General features: G+C 46.2%; 1 protein-coding gene across 1 annotated transcript; it reads left to right on the top strand.

Annotated features, from left to right (window-relative positions):
* The first annotated feature begins 270 nt into the window (after nt 1-270).
* On the top strand, nt 271-19,682 carry Bark (protein bark beetle). Its single transcript, XM_071717761.1, has 29 exons — nt 271-1,242; nt 2,028-2,346; nt 2,428-2,872; nt 6,417-6,586; nt 6,669-6,862; nt 7,068-7,242; nt 7,320-7,489; nt 7,592-7,830; nt 7,928-8,177; nt 8,273-8,658; nt 8,782-9,434; nt 9,515-9,971; nt 10,166-10,556; nt 10,634-11,064; nt 11,134-11,379; nt 11,460-12,400; nt 12,475-12,956; nt 13,178-13,374; nt 13,455-13,853; nt 13,944-14,221; nt 14,305-14,558; nt 14,678-14,889; nt 14,980-15,104; nt 15,165-15,395; nt 15,523-15,648; nt 15,736-15,994; nt 16,101-16,302; nt 16,380-16,627; nt 16,815-19,682. Exons 3-29 carry the CDS (start codon nt 2,525-2,527, stop codon nt 17,634-17,636), a joined length of 8,886 nt encoding a protein of 2,961 aa, XP_071573862.1. The 5' UTR covers nt 271-1,242; nt 2,028-2,346; nt 2,428-2,524; the 3' UTR covers nt 17,637-19,682.
* The last annotated feature ends 89 nt before the right edge of the window (nt 19,683-19,771 follow it).

Raw genomic sequence — 19,771 nt, 5'->3', positions numbered from 1 at the left:
CAGGTTCCCCGGTGTTGATTAAGATAATTCAATGATAAGAGACTTCTCGCACGGTTTCAAGAGACATTCCACATTTGTCAGCAGCCCCTGCAGGTATGCAGACACAGAGGCGAACGGCGACGCGACGTGACGTATATAGGGTGTGCTCCAGGATCGCCGGATATCCTTTCAACCGCAGTTTCCTCGAGCAACGAGCTCGGAGATCATTTTTCTTCGGTAAACAAACGTGTGAGAAGAATTCGGTGCATCTTTCCAACCTTTAATACACCTTATATTCCGTAACTGAGCTTCAAATTAAAAATTCTGTCGGAGCAGGAGCGTTAGATCGCCCACCAAGGAGTCGCGCTCCTCTCGCCTGCCGTTTTTCTTGAAGCTCGGTTCGTCAAAGGTTCCTCATTCGCTGAAAAGCTAATCGTTGGAAAACCGTAGGTGCGTCAGGACCAAGGAATCGGACCGGAGTCCAAAGTCGACTGAGGGATCTGCAGCGAGGACGGTGTGCTGGGACACCCGGTACATCCGCGCTGGGAGGGACTCACCTGTTTCACAACCTGCGTGACGTGCACGCTCGGGTGCGTCACGTGACCTGGTCTACGGCTCCGCTGTAGTAGGTGTAGCGTAGCGTCAGCGCGCTACCAGAGCGAGCGCACCATGGCGACCGCGGTAGTAGCCGTAGCGCCTCTGTGAGGGACGGCGACTGGTTGCGCAAGGGGAGTGACCGCGGCGGAAAGTGCGCGTATATACGCGAGCGGACAAAACGCAGTGACAAAACCGCGCCCACGATTCGGACGGTGGTGCTCCAGATGGGGGAGAGACCTCGCTCGGCGACCGACGATCGACGACGGCGTCGCGTACGAGAGGGGCTTTAGCGGATTCGCAATTTTAATGAAAGATCGATCGATCGATCGGCGTCGTCGGCAATGATCTACGGGGACTAGCGCTGATCTACGTCAAGCCCGAGCGTTATATTAATATCAATGTGATCTCGACGAGATTGAGGGAAAAAAAAGGAAAACGACGGGAGAGCGAGGTGGTGCGTCACGGCAGAACGCAGCGAAAACGGTTGCGCTCGCGAGAGATTTTGAAGCGCGACGTGAAAACGAGAGGAATCGCCAAGCGGAGCGCGGAGTAACGGCCGCCGCCGCCGCCGCCGCCGCCGCCGCGGTCCCTCGCGCGTGAACGAGCGGAGGGTTAACGCTCGAATTCGAACCGCGCGACGTACCCCGCGTCTTCGGTTAGCCATCGGTAAGTGTCCCCGAAGGTGGTCTTCATCGCGTCCCTCGCCCCGCGGCCAACCGCGTCGCGTCGCCTCGCGTCGCCTCGCTTCGATTCACACAACACACACGTGCGTGAAGGGCGCGATGTTGACGAGCGGTTTGCCGCGGCGTATGCAACCGTGAACGGTGGTGAATGGTCAGGATGCGATGAGAATTCAAACGAGCGGCCGACGTTGCCGGATCGACGCGATCGAGAATCGTTACAGAGCCTCCTCCGAGGAATTTGAATTCAACAGGCCGTGCCTTTCGAGTTGAAAACTTGAAGAGAAAGATTTATTATTATTTTTCGAACTTCTCTTTATGAAAGATGCGAGTTTCGATCAAAGACTTATTTTTATCTTTGCGTTATGAGCAATCGAAAACAAAAGATTCCGCGAATTAAGCTTCAGAGATAAACCTGAACGATAAGAGATCTTGTTCCTTATTTAATTTTTAGTTACAAAGTTTCGGAAGGCTTAACAAAATATCCAATATTAAAAATGAAGAAATTAGAAAGCGAGAGCGAGTCGAATTTTCGCTAAAGAGAAATCGACTCCAAAATTATTGGACTACATTTGAAAATTTGATTTAGTATCTTTTTTGTAATATTCTCAGGACATTTTTCCGTTACAATAAAAAGACAGCGCTACAAATAGCTCATTAATTTTTAGTTCAGTACTTTCGGAGGCTCTCTCTTTCAAACTCATCACGTCCTGATGTCGCGATTGTTTCGAGAAACGTTTCAGTAGTTAAAATTCTCCAATTGTTCCCCAGAGACGATCCGCCGGATGGTCATAGTGCATTCGGCGAAGAGCGATAAACGGTGTTTCGATACGGACAATTGTCTGTCGAAGCTCGCTGCCCAGTGAAAGTATCAGATGTTCCGCGGGACGAAGAGGAAAGACGTTCTGACTCACATGCGGATCGGATCGACGAATGACGCGTCCGTGGATCGGCGATAAGCGGATGATTCTCGCGAAGTGACGGCCTCATCAACGCGAGTGCATCTCTGTTTGCGTAATGCTCAGCTAGTATACGCGCTCGTCGCGAAGGCCGTGAGAGACCGTATCGAGAAATCGCGGTGGAAACAACGGTGGGCCTACAAAAATGTCTATTACGCTAATCTTCTATTCTTTTTGAACGTTACGTCTCGAGAGTGTCGCTATCGTTTCAGATTCATTTAATAATAAATTGAGGACCACGGTGGGTGGAATTTGTCTCCGGTGAGTTCAGTGTTTCATATAGATATAGAATTGTCCGACGGCGAAAACATGTGCCGAAGAATGCAACGGTTGTGCGTCTCCCTGTCGATCCTGGCCGTCCTGGTCGGAGCCCGGTCGGACAACAGGTACGACCAAACGTCGATTTACTACACGGAACCGACGACGCTGATGAACGCCAGCGGGGTGACTGACAATTGGAACAACGGCGGTCTTCACGAGCTGCACGGCGGCCGCATTGTCCGAGGTCAGAGACTGCTGTCGAGATCGAAGAGCCCTTACTTGCTGCGGGAGGATTTGTTCGTCGAGAAGGACGGCGAACTCGTTATAGAATCCGGCGTGGAGATTCGCTTCGGCCCGATGGTCGGCATCACCGTCCGCGGTATCATAACTGCCGAGGTAATAATTCGTAAAAATCGCGATAGAGAGACTGAAAAGCGGAGGGCACGCTGCCCCGGAGAAAGTAAGGCTTTGTTCTCGAGGCGAGAACAAAGGCGATCGTCCGTCAAGTTCCTTAAGCCGCGTCGCTGATGTCAAAACGTGTCTCTCTCGTGACACAAGTAGCGTGGTATAATATTTATTTATCGGGTGACAGCGAGATGTTGGACATTCGTCACTAGGATAACATTCCTCCCGAAATGGCCTGCACTTAAGTAACTTTTCGAGATACCTTTGGGAAAACGTTGTAGAAAGGAAACGATCGAACAACAGTTTGCCCAAGGTAGCCGCGTCTTGTTTGGTACGACTCACTGATGCATCTTATCGTACATTGTTATGCTTGGCTCCAGGTGAATTCTGATAAACATCGTGCGAATAGTCTCGTTCGCCGTAAAGATCAGTACCGTCGCACGTCGCGGTGCGCGAGCAGTAGATTTTCCAACCGTTACTTTTGTTTGCTAATGGCGCTCTGCTGAGGTGCACGGGGTCTCAAGACACGTACGTTTTCGCACAGCGGGTCATTCTCGGGCGTACGTCTTGGAGTTCTAATAAAATTACGCGACTCCTAATCGTCGAGACTAATTGTAAATTTGAAGACTGAGCGTAAAGCTAAATTCTGGTCCATTCTCTGCACATGTATGTACATTTGTATTTCGTTTGTTATTACTTATTTCGCATATTTATGTCAGTATTGAATATTCGACAAGAAAGAATCCGAAAGTGTAAGAAAGAGAGTTGCTACAGATACTCCACGACTTTTATTAGATATGCGCAGGGTATACCAACGCGAGCGTGGATAATTGCGGACAGGATTCTTACAGCTGCGAGGAATATCGATGGGCGTGTGTACGTGTAACGTTGAATGGACATGAGTCATCGCGGCGTGTAACTGCACGTGTTACTACATGCGCGCGTGAGAGAGAAGGAAACTTGAAAGCAAATTGTTTTCTCGGAAAACCGCGCGGATCGCGATTCCAGCGAAATTTCGACATTATGCGTAAGAAGTTCAAGTTGAAATCTCACGGGGGGTGTTATTATCGGCAATAAAACGCCGATCCAGAGCCCACCGGAGACTCGGTTATATCGTCATTTTGTCATTTACGTTGAGAATCGATAGCGCCGTTGATACCGTTAACTGATAATGAGATATTGGAGTCATATCAACTTCGTTATCAGCAAAGTTTTATAATCACTTAGGAGCGAATAGCGCGGAGTGTATAGAAGAACGTGATTCATAATTATATGTCTCCTGTCGTAACATTTTTACAGAACGATTTAAACATGAGATTTGATGTGCTTGACTTTTTTAATTTCGATTTCCTTTATTACATAAATTATATATGATAATCGCTCATTAAAATTGTTAATTATTTGTTTAATTGTTAATTAAGTATAATTAAGTAATCTATCGAATAACATAAATTAAGTGAGCTACATTATAAACTATTAGAAAAGAGTGTATTATTGCAAGAGTATATATTATTGCGTATAGTAATCTCGCACGTTATTTTAAATACTCGAGATGGAATCTCGAGTAAAATGAATCCCCTCGCGTATTCGTGGTAATCTTACACTCTCGCTCGCCCGGTTTTAACTCATTCATCCGGTGTGATTATAATCGTCATAACTGTCGAATGTCTCTACTTTGGTTGGGTGCACGTTACGGACTACTTGTCGATGTTTGCCAACGATTTATCGCCCGTTTTTACCAGCGAGTCGAGTCATCCGTGGAATTTCCGGTAAATAAACTTTTACGATTTAAACTAAATTACCTCAGAGGTAATTGTTGTTAAGAAACCAACAGTAATATCGTGAGTTTCATTAGACGTCATCAAGCGACGTTTAATAATTGATACAAACGGAACGTTTTTCAATTTCAGTATTAAATGTTCCACTATTATATCATCCGCTATCTCGAAATCTGTTGCGGTTATTTTATAAAACCTGTCCAATTTCTAGAAAGGTGAAGAAGCCATTTGATAGCATACAAAGAACGCTACTTCTTCTTAGTCTTTAATTGTCTTACCGAGAAGGATAGCGATAGTAATATCAGTTATTTTGCAGTGTGGGCTTTTGTTTAATAATAACAAAGCTAGTAGTAATTTTGTGAAATAAAAGAGCGTCGCGCTTTACTCCGGTAAATGTAATCGCGAAAGAATGCAAAGCGACAGGAAAGGGATCCTTTCCCGCGCGGAGCGGAGGACACCGGTTGACCGGAAACGCCACGGACACGCGAGCATCGTTGCTTTTATTGTTGCTTTTATTATTGGTGTGGACGTATCGGCGAAATAGCGCTCGCTACCCACGCGTTAATGCTTCTAATAAGTGTTATTAGGTGTTATCTTGTTGCTATTTTAATTGCGAGTTGCGTCGTACGTAGCAATTTTAAAGGGGGCACGCGCACTCAATCATTCTACAGATACAACTCGCAATTAAGAAAATATTTTAAACAATTAAAAGGTTGAATTTCTGAGATATTAGACACGCGATATTTAACTTAATATAGTAATGGAAGAAAAACATTGAAACGGGTGAGTCATCAGAGTTTCCGAAAATAATATGAAATAAATTATCTCGTTAATGGGAGAAAGGGAGCTAAAATGTCATGTGTGTGGTTTCAGCTTTCAAGAGATTCGCTTAATATACTCGCAGAGAGAAATAAGAGAAATAAGAGAGGGCCAGTGTGATTAATTCATTAACGAGCAAGCATTTCCCACTAATGACCTGTCATTCACACCACCTGGGGAAGCCGTCGAAGATTGCTGAGCGTTATCGCTAATAGGGAAAACATTTTGAAACGTTTAAAGCCGAGCGAACAGTTGTTCTAATCTCTGTAAGTGGACACTCGCCCGTGCCGTTTCCGCCGGCCGGTATCGGCCGTCGAGGGGTCTCGCAGAAAGCCGCTAATCGGATAATTAAGAACGGGATGCGAACAACGCGTGCACCGTATACCGGGGCCGAGTGATTCAGCAGCGGCACCGCCTCTAATGCTCTAAGCGATGCGTTTCAGGTCACGCGTCAACCGGCGGTTCTTGCCCCCGCGCGATTGACCCACGACCTCGGTAATCCTCTTATAGACTCGGGACGTAGCGCCAAGACCTTCGGCACGATCGCTCTTGGCACGGATCAAGCGGGGCGGCTGAAATTTTTCGGCCTTTTTAACGGGAGCGCCTCACGCTGCAAGGGAACGTAGAAGCTAAATCGAGCGAAAGTAATTAGCCGTCCGGGAGATCAAGCAACCCGTAATCTCCGTATATTATTGAATTATATAGGATTTCCTTCCTTCTGTTCCTAGTACATTTAATATAGCGATATAATCGGATAAATTAGGAATGGAAAGTATGCAGTGTTTTATTTATTTTATTTAAAAAAAATTTTTTTTGTTACGATTAATGATTCTTCTTGCGGGAATGTCTCGCTTTTAGCGCGACTCTAATTGACAAATACAAAGACAAATAAGATTTTGTGTTTGACATTTCCTAATGATTGTTAATTCTGTTGAAAGGGTGAAACACACGCTCCGATCCTACTGACCGCGGCGGAAGTGGAAACGCAGGTCTCGGCTTTTCGAACATCACCTACGATACGCCTCGTTGACGGACCGAGTCCGCTAGCGGGAAGGCTGCAACTCTTTCATCGAGGTGGCTGGCGTTCCGTCTGCACGAACTCGCGAAAGTACGTGGCCAACGAACGTAATCGACGACAGACAACAATGGGGATACCGGCGCAGATATTTTATGCGAATCTCTCATTGCAGTTGGACTCGCGCGGATCTGGAGACGGCGTGCCGACAGCTCGGTTACCAGGGCGGGCAGTGGTGGTCGTGGATCGATAGACAATGGCCCTCCAAGCCGCGTCTTCTTTACGAGGAACCAGGCTGCCGCGGCACCGAGCCCTCGCTGACGACCTGCGAACGTTGGCCGGAGAGAGAATTGGGCGCCGGTGTTTGCGGTGAGTGTTCGCAGATTTCTCCGGAAACTTTCTGCGAACTCTATGGGCCTTTCGAAGTATCGAAAGAAAAATCCTTATTGTAAAAATCACGATATATAATTTGTACATTATTTTTAATTATTGAATGAAGTAAATTTTTGATTGCACGTATTGTGAATCAATGGCGCAGCGTCCGATTCTAATCTGCCGATTCTACATCTTACAGATTATCATCCGGACCTGGGCATTTCTTGCCTGCCTCACCACGATGGTGCGACCAAGGCGATCAAGCATTGGCGAGGAATACGATTCGAGGACGCGGTGTACTATAAACCGCTCATTCAACAGAACACGCTTTACGTGCATCGTTCGCGGTCCATTCTGCGAAATACGGTGATCGAGTGAGTAGTAATCTCTTCTTCAAAGAGATTACTGATCGATTGTTCCTAATGTAAAACTATTTCAATCCTTGAAATAGATATGCTGGCACGGGGAGGGAGTACAATATAACATCGGCGATTCATGTGGAGGGCGTGCCACCGATAATGGAGTCGATTTCTGTTCTCCATTCTGCTCTCACGGGTATCAACGTCACCACGTCGGACGCACCGGTCGTAATAAACAATTGTACCGTGCAATATAACAGAGGTAAGATGCATTCCTATCAATCTTCTTCTCGTCTGCTCCAATATTTTTTTTACAACTATCGCGTCGAATAATGTTTTTTAATTTACTATGGTTTTATTTTAGGATACGGGATTTACGTAAATAGCTCGTCCGGCATGGCGCACATCAATAACTGCACGGTGTTCGAGAACGGTGCGGACGGAATAAAGTACGTGCACGCGGATGAGCGACCGGACGAAAAGCTGGATCGTAACGACGTGTACGATCTATGCACCTTCCCCACAACGGCCAGTCAGACCTTCCCCGTCACTATATCTATGGAGCAGAATAAATACGCGCCCAACGTAAAACGATGTCCACAAGTGAGTTGACGATGTTTGTCACTGGCGAAAGTAATATTACGAAATTTTAACGATAACGCAAGAACATTTATTAACGAGTGGCAATAATATTGTTCAGCATATCTTCACGAGGCCAGGCCACGTCCTGACGGTGCATTTTCTGCAAATGAAAACCGACAGGAACGACAGCGCCGTCATAGAGGTGCGCGACGGTATAAGCGGAGCGGACAGACTCCTGGCGAGCGTCAAAGTCAGAAATGGGACTTTACCGCAGAGCGTGACTTCAACGCGGCAAAATGTCTATGTGAAATTCACAGCTGAGCCCCGAACGAACACGATCGTGTTCCTGCGAGTGTCGTCGGGCTACAGTAAGTCTAACAAAAATGCATAACGTGGATCTTCCTCTTAAGTTATTGAGATGACGAAAGATATTTAACGTTACATTTTTTTTTTCTTTTTACAGAGAAAACGTATGATCTCAACGTGACCGGCAGTACAATAACAGGCAACAACGGCCGTGGTATCGTCGTGGAGAAACTAAGATCCTCCTTACATATTCACGAGACCTCGGTGTCGAATAATGATCACGTGGCGGGCGTGCATGTGCTGGATGGCGCGATGGATGTTAACATCACCGATAGTCGTATCTCGTTCAACCAAGGGGATGGCGTTAACATCACTGTCACGGGCGGCAATCGCAACGTGTCGCGCAGCAGCATATCGTCCAACAGCGGTTACGGTTTCGCGGTGTGGTTAAACGATAGCCTCGCCACTGAATACGTACACTTCAATCAGTCAACTGTGATCGAGTACTCGCAGATATTTCGCAACAAGGACATCGGCGTTCTGGTAAGCGCGAACGTATCGATTTTAATCATTGCACATCATTACATTGCAATTATATATAGCTGATTATTATAATATTGCTATGTACAATACATGAATAAAATTCGGCATCTTTTCGGTCGATAGATCGGTAATTCAACCGGCAACTCGTACGTGAACGTAACTGGCAACTGGTTCAATACCAGCCTCGAAACGGCATTGCAAGTGGAATCCAGTTGGAGGAAGGACAATGGAATAATGAGAGTACAAATCGGGCACAACTGGTTCATAAGAAATGCGAAATTAGGAATCAAACTGAGCCCGGCGCTCAATCTCGATGCTGTTATAGAGTACAATCATTTCAGAGAACAAGCGATCGGCGCAATTCTGATAAAAAATCCGCTCTACGAGGAGTTTAACATTTTACCCGCGGAGGTTGTGATACGACATAACGAATTTTACAACAACCGAGGTCCCTTCGTAGTCAGCATTGGCCTATCGCCTTACAATGACGCGCAAAAGTTGCTGTTCACGAGGAACTTTCTGCGAGAGAATCGTGTCCGGGAATTGTTTGACAATGGCGATATGCTGAATGTCAAACTGATACCACGCTCTAGGGTAGCCGCCGTCATCGTCGTGTCTTCGAGCAACGTCGAAGTTTACCGCAACATTTTATACAATCCCGAATCGCCTTACGAGATCGGCTCTCATCTGGAAGATCAGAGTAAAGTTATCAATTGTACGTACAACTGGCTAGGATCTGGGGAAGAAAAGAGGATATTCGATCGATTATTCCATAGGTACGCCTCATTACTTTAACATTTTTTCTAATTGTCGCGATAGTAACAACGAAATATAATTTATAATTTTCGTTGTTCAGGAAAGACCGATACAATCTTGCCAAAATCGAGTATTTGCCTTACTTGCTGCACAGCAGCAATCCTGGCGCGAATACCATCATTCCGAATCCGACGTTCGTACCGCAGTTTGTCACGCCCGGCACGAATCTAGTGGGGGGTGAGGTGGATGGCCAGGAGGAATTAAAAGCCGGAGAGTACATTGTCGAGCGTGATATCAATGTGAGACCGGGCGGCAAGCTAATATTGCAACCGGGCGTTACGTTACGCTTCCCACCGGCCGTGGGAATGATGATTGCCGGCAAATTCGACGCGCGTGGCAAAAAGCCCAGCGACATCTTATTCACTCTCAAAGAAGAGCTCGCTGTGTTACCAAATAACGACACCTTCACGGACGAGGATACGGTTCAGGTCGACGAGACGGAAACCGTGCCAGTGAGGCTTCTCGGTGGGAAAACGAATCTCGAAGGGAGACTGCAGGTAACTCAATTCTTTTTCAATTTTTTTTCTAAGCGTTTGCGTTTATAAAGCTGACTTGTTAGTTTTATTATAAAAACACAAGATTGACTAGTTTTAAACAAATTGATGAACTATTAATAAACGTTCAAATAAAACAGAAAAAATCTACATAATTACAGTTTACATAATTTTTAATTATACTTTTATTCTGAAAGGTAAAAATTGGAAATAAATGGGGCACTGTGTGTAACTATGGATGGACGATTCTGGATGCAGCGCTCGTTTGCCATCAATTGGGCTTTATCCTTGACTTCGAGAATTGGCTTATGGAGCGATCGCATATTCCGAACGCGGGAATCAACGAGGATATACTTCTCAGCAATGTGCGCTGTACCGAATACGACAATGATATAACTAAATGTCGGGCGGAAAGGGAGCAGGATTTCGAAAACTCGTGCACTCACGCGAACGACGTTGGTGTCAGGTGTTTGGAGGCGGCATGGGCGGGTCTCAGATTGGGACCACTGGCTCAGAGAAGCGACCTGCAGTACGTGACAATCGAAAGGGCAGGCTTGCTGGATTACAAAACGAATTCGTTTAAGCCAGGTAATTTCGAGATTTTTCGTTAATAATCGATGGGTCGCGAGTATCACGTTACGAATAACTGTTGTATTCTATAACAGCTTTGCAAATCGATTTTGCCCGGCATTCGTTGGACGGTGTCAAGGTCTTTAACAATCTGCAAGACGGCTTGGGAGTTCTGTATTCGGACATATATTCGGCGGACGCGATAAATACCGTGACAAACAGCGACTTCTCTCAAAACGGCGGGAGCGGCATCAGCTTCAAGCAACTGGGCATGCGAATCATCAACTCGCGAATCGAGAGCAACAAGGTCGCGGGAATAAGGCACAATCCCGCTCTCTCGGCCGTTCAGCAGAGAGAATTCGCGGGATGGTTCCTGCGCGCCCCAGACAGCACGATCGACTCGCCGTACAATCCGGTAATCTTGCCGGAAACGAACGAGAACATCGAGGTCGCTAACGGAGAGACCAAGTACATTATAACGACTAAAGTAACCGGCAAACCCGTCCGTCGCACCATCGACATCAAAGTAAATTCTTTTTCCTCTCGCAAGATGCATCTTGTTGTCGCGGTCAAGCTAACTTTATCCAAATTACAGTGTACACCAGGCTACGTCATCGGTATCCAATTGCTGAACCCGATAGAGAATCGAAGTACGGAACAGATCATACTGCACGACTCGCAAAGTTTCGACAAGAATCAAACGATTTGGCACGTAAAACGGGACCTGAGCGTTTTCCCCGTCTCATCCAGTTCCTTCGTGGTAATTCTGGAGTACGACAGCGGTGAAAATGCCTTCGGTGGAGCAGTTATAGTTGTCACGTCGCTCTTGGCTCCAATACAGGTACATTTCAAGTGTGAATATTACATTTACAGAGATATAACATTGATTTTATATTAATGTTACGGTTACGGCGTTTGCAGAATATTCACAATAAAATAGTCAGCGGCCCAATTCCCTCGCTAATTGTCACAAAGACGAGGATCAAGAGCAACCAGAAGGGTATCCTCGCGTCCTACTACAATCGATACCTGAATGAAATCGGAGAGCATTTTCTGCGGAAAGCTAACGAGACTATTCAGCTAGTCGGATGCGAGATATCGCACAATCACGAGGAGGCCATTTACGTGTATTCGCCTTATTGGAACATCTACCAATCCAATCTGTCTGAGATCTCGATACACGTGAATAACACCTTGATCACGGATAACGGTAAAGGGATACATCAGTTCAGCCGCGACGCGAGGCACTCCAACAACCTCTTCCACTGGATAATGCAGGACAGCACGATTGAGAGAAATCGCGGCGGTGGATTCGAGGTGTTGCTACCGGACGTCTGGCAGTATAACGAGAACTTTACGCACTCTCTATACTTCGGCAACAATACCTGGCGTAATAACGAACAGTTCGGCTTCGTGGTGGATGGACACTTCGCGCATCTCAATATATCCGACAATCGTTTCGACAGCAATCGATGCAAGACCGGTCTGATATCCGTCCGCGGAATGGAGAAGAGGATGAGAATAGATAACAACCGTATCGAGGGTAACAGCGGCGCCTACATGGTCGAGTTCCGAGCGGACAGCCAGTCCGAGATCCTCGGCGACGTTTACGCGCGCTTCTACTTTAATGAGATCAAGCGAAACGTGTACGATCTCGTCAGCATGGGACCACGCCGGACGTTCGACGATCCCAGCTACGTCGTCGGCTTTCACGGCATACAGAAAGTACGAGTCAACCGAAATCTCTTCGGCGAGAACTCGTTGGATTACGAATTACTGGCGGGTATCAGGACAGCCAAGATCAACAACGAGGTGGATGTAATGGAGAATTGGTGGGGTAGCGCAAACGACACTTCTATCAGGTAATTTTACATAAACAATTCACGTTTTCTGCAGACTGCGTTTGACGCTGAAACTTGAACTTGTCCCTTCGCAGATGGAGAATCTTTGATTTCGACGATTGGAACGATCACGCCGTAGCCAACTATCGGCCGTACTTGATAAGCGACTCGTTCGACGCGTCTATCTCCGCGTCGTGGCATATAAATCGGGAGATTGACCTGGACAATCTGGGCGGTCGCATAGTGGACAGTCTACCGCTGCACGCGAGATCCGAGCCCTACGTCATACGTTCCGACATCACGGTCATGCCGGAAGCTACCTTACACATCTATCCCGACGTCGTGATGGAGTTCGCTCCCAACGTTGGCATTTTGGTTCTGGGAACGCTGAAAGCCGTTGGCGTGCCCGGTCACGAGATCATAATGAGACCGATGAGACGAGTCGACGCGAGCGCGAACTCTACGCGCGAACTCTTTTTCAAGTCGACACCGAGGACTTCCGCCAATCTCATGGCAATGCCGGATGAGACGATCCGTCTATGCAAGAATGGACATTGCTCCGCATTGTACAACGAAGGTAGACCGAAAGATTGAAAAAATCATTCCAAAAGAAACCCGTCGTTTATTAGTACATTTTTTATTTTCATATCTCTCATAGCTTTTTTGTATAATTTTTTATATTACGTATTATCATATTGCTTTTATATATTAGATACTTGTAATAATAATAATTTTATATATAAATTTTGTATATTACTTTTATATTCAGCTACGTTTTTTTTTCCTTTCTTGTAACAGGATTCCTGGAGTACTTCAACAGGACGACTCTTCAGTGGATTCCCTTGTGCGACGATCGCTTCACCGAGCGCAACGCTCAAGTGGCGTGCCGACAACTTGGCTACGACACTCTCAACGTCTACGTGTCGTACGATCGTAGATACGAGCTTCATCCTGGATCGTTAACGCGCGTCTGGTCCTGGCCCGAACCACTGCAGGTGCGATTAATTTTGCCTCGGTTTTTTAATTTGCTTCGGAAAATCAACGAATTCTCTATAAACCTTTAAACGTTTTACAGTGTTTCGGGAAAGAACAGAGTCTCGAAGACTGCCAGATCAGACTGAACGGTCAGTTGTTCGGTCATCGTCACGAGTGCCCGTGGGACGGGCAGTTCGTCTTCCTGCATTGCGGCAAGCGGAACCTGGACGACGCGTACGATTATTGGGGCGGGATACGCATCGCGAACAGCGAGTTCGAGCATCATCTGTACGAGCATCGCATCCACGACGTCGTAACCCACGAGACGGTCAGGCGCGTCGAATCGGTTCTGCGATTCATCAATATAACCGGCGCCGGAATCTTACACTACGAGAAATCGTCCGCTATACAGTCGATCATGAAGTCTCCGGCGGTGGTGCACGTAAACATAGAACGCGGCGCTTATCACGGCATCAATGCCGTATCTCCGACACACACGGTATGCGGAACACATTTGTATGCGAGAGAAAACGCAAAGCGGAATAATTCTCGTTTTGTTCCTAAACCCACGTGTTTATGCATATTACAGGTGGAATTATTATTCAACACTATTAACAACGTCCTCGGCAACGGCGTGAATATATTGTCCTTGACGGGAGAAGGCCGCGAGGCGGACGAGAGCTCGTTCACTCCTATTAAGGACCTCAATATACCTTATCATTTATTCAGCATGGTCGATATATGCGACACCACGAAAGAAATCACGATCGAGGAGCGCGTGATCGTGTACTACAAATATGACAATTATCCTGTGAATTGCGTGAAAATCTTCCGCAGTCCTTATAGAACCAAACCTTTCGGATTTAGGTACGTGAAGAGCTTTCCTTTTTCGCGAGAACGGCATTTGAACGGGGGTTGCAAATTAAAAGGCAAATATTCTGATTTCGCAGACTCTTGCAATTTAATCTTTACAACTCTACCGGCAAGCCGGGCCGTGCCGATGGTATAACTCTGTACGACGGAGACATTTACAATATCACCACCAAGGAGATTGCCCATCTGGAAGTTAACACTCCTGACGAGAAGAAATTGTTTAGAACGCAGAATCCCAGTATTAGCATTCGATTATTCGCTAACGGCGCCAGTAGCGTGCATGGATTTATCGCGGAAATCGTGACTCTCCCGATATCCGCCATTGGTTTCAGTAAGTAATCTCAAACTAAGGTTTTATCAGCGAAAGAGAGAATAATTTTCTCATTGTACGTCTCGCGCGTTTCGGATCACATATTCCTCTCGTCACTCATTCACTTTTGTAATTGGCAGATCGCGACGTGCAGCACAACGTTTCCTACTCTGTGATATCAAACTGCCGCGAAGGGGCCGTAAAGTATGCAAGCGCCGGCGAGGTGAATGCCATAATGACGCTCGAGCGTAATCAGTTTAAGAATAATTGCGAGAAGCTGTACGGTAACTTCACCACCTGTAAATCCGCGGTGTGGCTCGACGTCCAAAATACGCAGTCGCTCTATTTCAGAGTAAGTACAGGGTGGTACGCTTAACTGTTTTTCATGACGTTTTCTAGTGATCATGATCAGATTTTTAATCATATAAAATTCACGTTCCAGAACAACTTGGTGCAGCGGAATCAAGGCGGTCTTTCTATCCGTGCCGATTCGAGAGGCTCGGCAACGTCTCTCAAGGGATGGATTCACAACAATCTCTTCACGGAGAACTTCAACAAGCCCGCATTGTAAGTACAGCGTTGTAACTCGTTTATAAAACCGAATGGTGACACCGCGGAACTTTTCAGATACATCGAGGGTCGACAGAGCAGCCCCTACCAAGAAGTGACTATATTTAGGAATTACTTCACCAAGAACAACGCTCCCTACGACAATAACATTATCTTGAAGCAAGTGGTCAGCAACATGACGCTCAATTATTTACACGGAAACCTCGGCATGCATTTATTGGAGATCTCGGGATTCGAGAAGGTCCGCTTACCCATCTATCAAAGCACATCTCACAACGGCTTTTACAAGTGAGTCGCTTGTTCTTATATTCTTTTCATGCCTTCCTGCTTCATAATTCTTTATCGCTACGCGCGCAAGCTATTTATAGAAGATTATCCAAGGAGGTAATGAAATATTTATAACTTTTTTTTATAGAAACTACGCAGTCGATCGTGAAGGCCGTAGCACTATCATTGCCGGTACACCCGGCCAGCAATACGTCGACAATGTGTTCTTTAATCCCGATAATGATTACGAAATGCTCACGATAAACAGATCTCAGTAAGTCAAAAACAAACTTGATCCAAATATAGAACACAAGATTACTTAAAGACTATTTAACATTCATAAACGAATCCGCCCATTTAGACAATTAGAAATGTGGAGATCTCACGTGGACGCGCGGCACAATTGGTGGGGCTACAACGAAACTCTGGCGGTGGCCGGACGGATCAGAGATCGCGGAGACTCACCTGAACTGTTGCAGGTGGATTACCAACCCTTCCACATGAACAATAAGTCGGTATTAAGCGGCAAGTGTCCACCTGCCTGGGATCTCGTCGGCGACACGTGTTACATATTGATCGGCGCACCGATGGACTTCTACAGCGCGCGAGACTTTTGCAGAGTGAGTTATCCCATCCAGATGTATGATATTTAATCTCTTAATGTCTTTAGTCTGTTACGTTCCTCCCATTTTGTACTGTCTGTTAAACTGTCTCTCTTTCGTACAGTCGGCAAACGCGTCGATGCCGTTTATCATGGGGGATTATCTGGGACTCTGGAAATTCGCGCGTAAGCAACAGGAACGATTTGATTATTCGGAGCGTGTGTGGGTGCAACAATTGGACCGCGTGGATCAGTGCACAACGTTCACGTATCAGACGATCGAGATCGATCATTGCGCGCAGCCTAGTGAGTTCATCTGCGAGATCGGTACGTATAGAATACCATAAGATAAAGAGAAATATATAAAGGAAAGAATAGTGAAAGATTATTCCGATTTTTCACAGATCCCAGAGTTAACATCGATCCTCTGTCGTGGAGGAAAGATATCGTTGCGGTGGGTGTTTTGGGAGCTATCGGTGTCGCGCTCGCGTTGCTGACCGCGGCTATCGCGTTGTGGGCGTCCAAGTCGAAGAAACGTAAGCTCGAGAGACTGGAGCGACGTAACTCCATCAGGCAGTCCCTACATTCCCTGCGATCGGTCGGCTCCACGTCCGGCTTCACGGAGCTTGCTTATCGGCGAAAACCTATCGCGGTAAATATGGATTGCGAGCAAATAACTGCAAATGTTTTTAGAATTGACATATAATAAAAATTAAAACTACTCAAGTTTCAAGCATAAAAGTTAATTAAAGATTTTAATGTCAATGATTTAATCTTTTAAGAAATTAAGGAAATTAATATGGAGGCTTCTGAATAATATTCTTTTTCACGTGTTTCAGACCAAACATTCCACGGATACGCTGAATTCAAATTACAAGCGCATGTTAAACGGTGGTAGCCTGGACTCGATGGACAAGTCGCAACTGAACTCCTCGATAGAGGACAATCAGAGTTACGACGTGTACGAGGCTCACAATCCGCGATACTCGCCGAGCACGAGCGACTTCAAGAGCACGGCGCAGAAGTACGGCGCGGCGCAGAGCGTCGACAATCCGGTCTTCGACCTGGCGTATCGCAATGAGGGCTTCCGCAATCATTCCACTTTCGCGGCGAGGAACGGCACTCTTGTCGCCGCTGCCGCCCCTGCCGCTCCTAACTGGCCGTCTCAACCGAACGTGCAATCGACCTCGGTCGACGAGAGTCCCACGGTGTATCCCAACAACGAGACCTCGTCGTATTTCAACAACACGTCCACGCTGCCGTTGCACTCCAGCCTCGCGCTCACCGACTCGATGAGCGAGTTGAAACGCGACATCGAGACATCGGCCGCCTACGATCCCGTGGATTACGACTCGAGGCGCACCTACGACACGGCGACGCTGACGCCGAGCCAGGCGTCCGAGCCCGTTCCGGAATACGCGGCGGACTTTCAGCCGCCGGTACCGCCGCATCCCTATCACTACGAGGCCGAGAGCAGACCCAGGAGCGAGGCGCTGCTGGAGACCAACTTCGACACCGGCGAGGAGAAGCCGCTGCGCTCGAAGAGCGAGGCCTTGCTCGAGACCAATCTGGACGCGTTCCTAGTCAACGAGCCCACGGAACTCACGCAGCTGTCGACGACCGCGCGAAGCAAGAGTCAGCCGTTGGAAACGGCGATGTAACTTCTCCGAATGTTGGCGACTCTTAGACCAGCCGTTGTTCGCAATCGGGCACAACTGAAGCGTGTGCCAAAACGTCTTCTAGCGACGAGCACTGCCAGCAACCGCACAATAAGAGATTTTCAATCGTTCGTAACAATATGCTGCCGATTTAAACGACTCGTGCCATTTCCAATGATCGCGAACTGGATGTTGGAATACACGTGCCCAGTAAGTCCCGATTGAAGTGCTCGGAATAGAGTAAAGATGCCGACAACGATGACTCGTTGACCGTAGAAACTGACGAAGAGTTTCGTCACGTCAATGAAAAACTCTGCGTTAAAATACAATCTGATAGATAACGTTGCGATAATTATTTATAACATGTCGCATTATCAGATAATCAGCAATATGCTTGGACGAATCCGCGCCTGGGATGAATGCATACAGACGAGTTCTGTGCAAGATTTTCGATAGGAATAGTATCGTGTTCAATATGTACAATATGTCAGGAACTTAACGTTTTCAGAATTCAACGTTGTTAGATTTTTTTATATTAAGACGTTGATAGTTCGGCATACATATATGGTTGAAATGGACCGAATGCTTTCTTCACACGACGTCGTAGAGATCTCAACATTTAATTCGGTCGATCTTTCGTTAACGACTCTCGGAAGTTGACGCGTACTTGTTGCGTCAAACGTTCGTAGGTGTTCCAAAGAGGATGACTGTTTGTTACAACGACGCGTTACTTAATCCCAATTACGTCCGCAAGCGGTATCTAATACCGCTAATTTAATAGACTGTTAATAACGACACCGTCGTTGGTCGAGTGACGCGAGCGTGAATCTCCAACTCGCCGGAGACAAAGCTCGTAGGTAATCTATAAGGACAAGTCGATTTTTAAGACTTTTTCACGGTACAATGAATATTTACGAATTTCATCAAAATTTAGATGTTAAAAATTTTCTCGATATAGATATGTTGACAAAAGGTTTATATAGGATATAATGTTACGAATGTTGTCCGACGATGAATATTTAGCGTCAGAAATCGGACGGAAGGATGTATATTAATTTTAACGATATAAGTGCAAGAGGAATTAATTGACCAATTTGTTGTTGACCTTATTGCGATAAAGCTGTGAGAACAAAGGCAGACCTCATAATTAGCAATGTACACTCTCGTTCCAGTTTGTTCGAGGTGTACGTCGAATCGATCAAAGTTTCTTAGAATTTAAGAATACAGAGAAAAACGAACAAGATTTCTTTTTTTTTTTAATCCGACATCTCGTACTAGCGACATCAAGAAGTTGGAGTTACCAGATGTGGCGAATCTGTTGCAGATGCACGGTGATTACACTGCCAAGCGTGTCCAACGTCGTATAGTAATTCTCACGAGTATTAATAGAGTAATAGATCAATTTCCTTGAGGGTGTCCACAGTACGAAGCTGAGCTGTAAATAAGTACGCGCTATTTATCGAATACTACATACTCGTGCGCAACGCGGAGATACGAATTTCGTGGGGGATACATCCCCGAAGAAATTTGTACTCGCCGTAGGAGCGTACGTTCTTTCCCTTAAGATAGACTTACCGTTTCCATTAAGCAAGGTGATCTCACCAATCTTGTTCTTACCGAAAAAAAAAAACAATGTTTTTATATACCTACCTGCCTTTAGCAAAGTATCCGTCCATACACGTAGGCTTAGCGCGAGCGATAATCGCCTTTTTACGAGGCGCGCGATAAATAAGTAAAAATTCTAAGTAAAACTTTTCGCTATGTTAAAGATCGCCTAAGGAGTTCACGGGATTCTTGTGAGAGGAATATATATGTCTGTGTGTGTGTGCATGACACGTACCTATTAGCAGAACGCGAAGTAGCCCTCGCAACATCCGCAATATATATTCAAATATTTGCAGCGTAACTCTCATTAAGATTCTAATGAGCTTTAATTGTCGTGTTGCGAGCTCTCTCATAGGTACTTGCGCGAATGGAACTTGGATGTCACGAGGCTGCCTTACATGTACATGTTGCAGAAATGAAATAAATAAACTAAGCGAATCCAAACTGACGGAAATCACGACGCCGAATAATCTTTGCAAGTTGCAAACTCTCTCTATCGCTTTCAGGAGACGACCGTTGATCTCGAAAATAGG

Source organism: Temnothorax nylanderi, unplaced genomic scaffold, assembly GCF_030848795.1.
Source record: "Temnothorax nylanderi isolate EJ_2023f unplaced genomic scaffold, tnyl_v1.0 TNYL_tig0226_pilon, whole genome shotgun sequence".
Taxonomy (NCBI): domain Eukaryota; kingdom Metazoa; phylum Arthropoda; class Insecta; order Hymenoptera; family Formicidae; genus Temnothorax; species Temnothorax nylanderi.
This window is presented reverse-complemented; position numbering and strand designations above follow the sequence as displayed.

What these genes read in the sequence shown, in the direction of transcription:
- Bark (XM_071717761.1), top strand. Translation starts at nt 2,525, where the DNA reads ATGTGCCGAAGAATGCAACGGTTGTGCGTCTCCCTGTCGATCCTGGCC. An exon ending in ACGTAAAACGATGTCCACAA is followed by an intron (nt 7,831 to 7,927) that starts GTGAGTTGACGA and finishes AATATTGTTCAG; the next exon opens with CATATCTTCACGAGGCCAGG. An exon ending in CTCCGCATTGTACAACGAAG is followed by an intron (nt 12,957 to 13,177) that starts GTAGACCGAAAG and finishes TTCTTGTAACAG; the next exon opens with GATTCCTGGAGTACTTCAAC.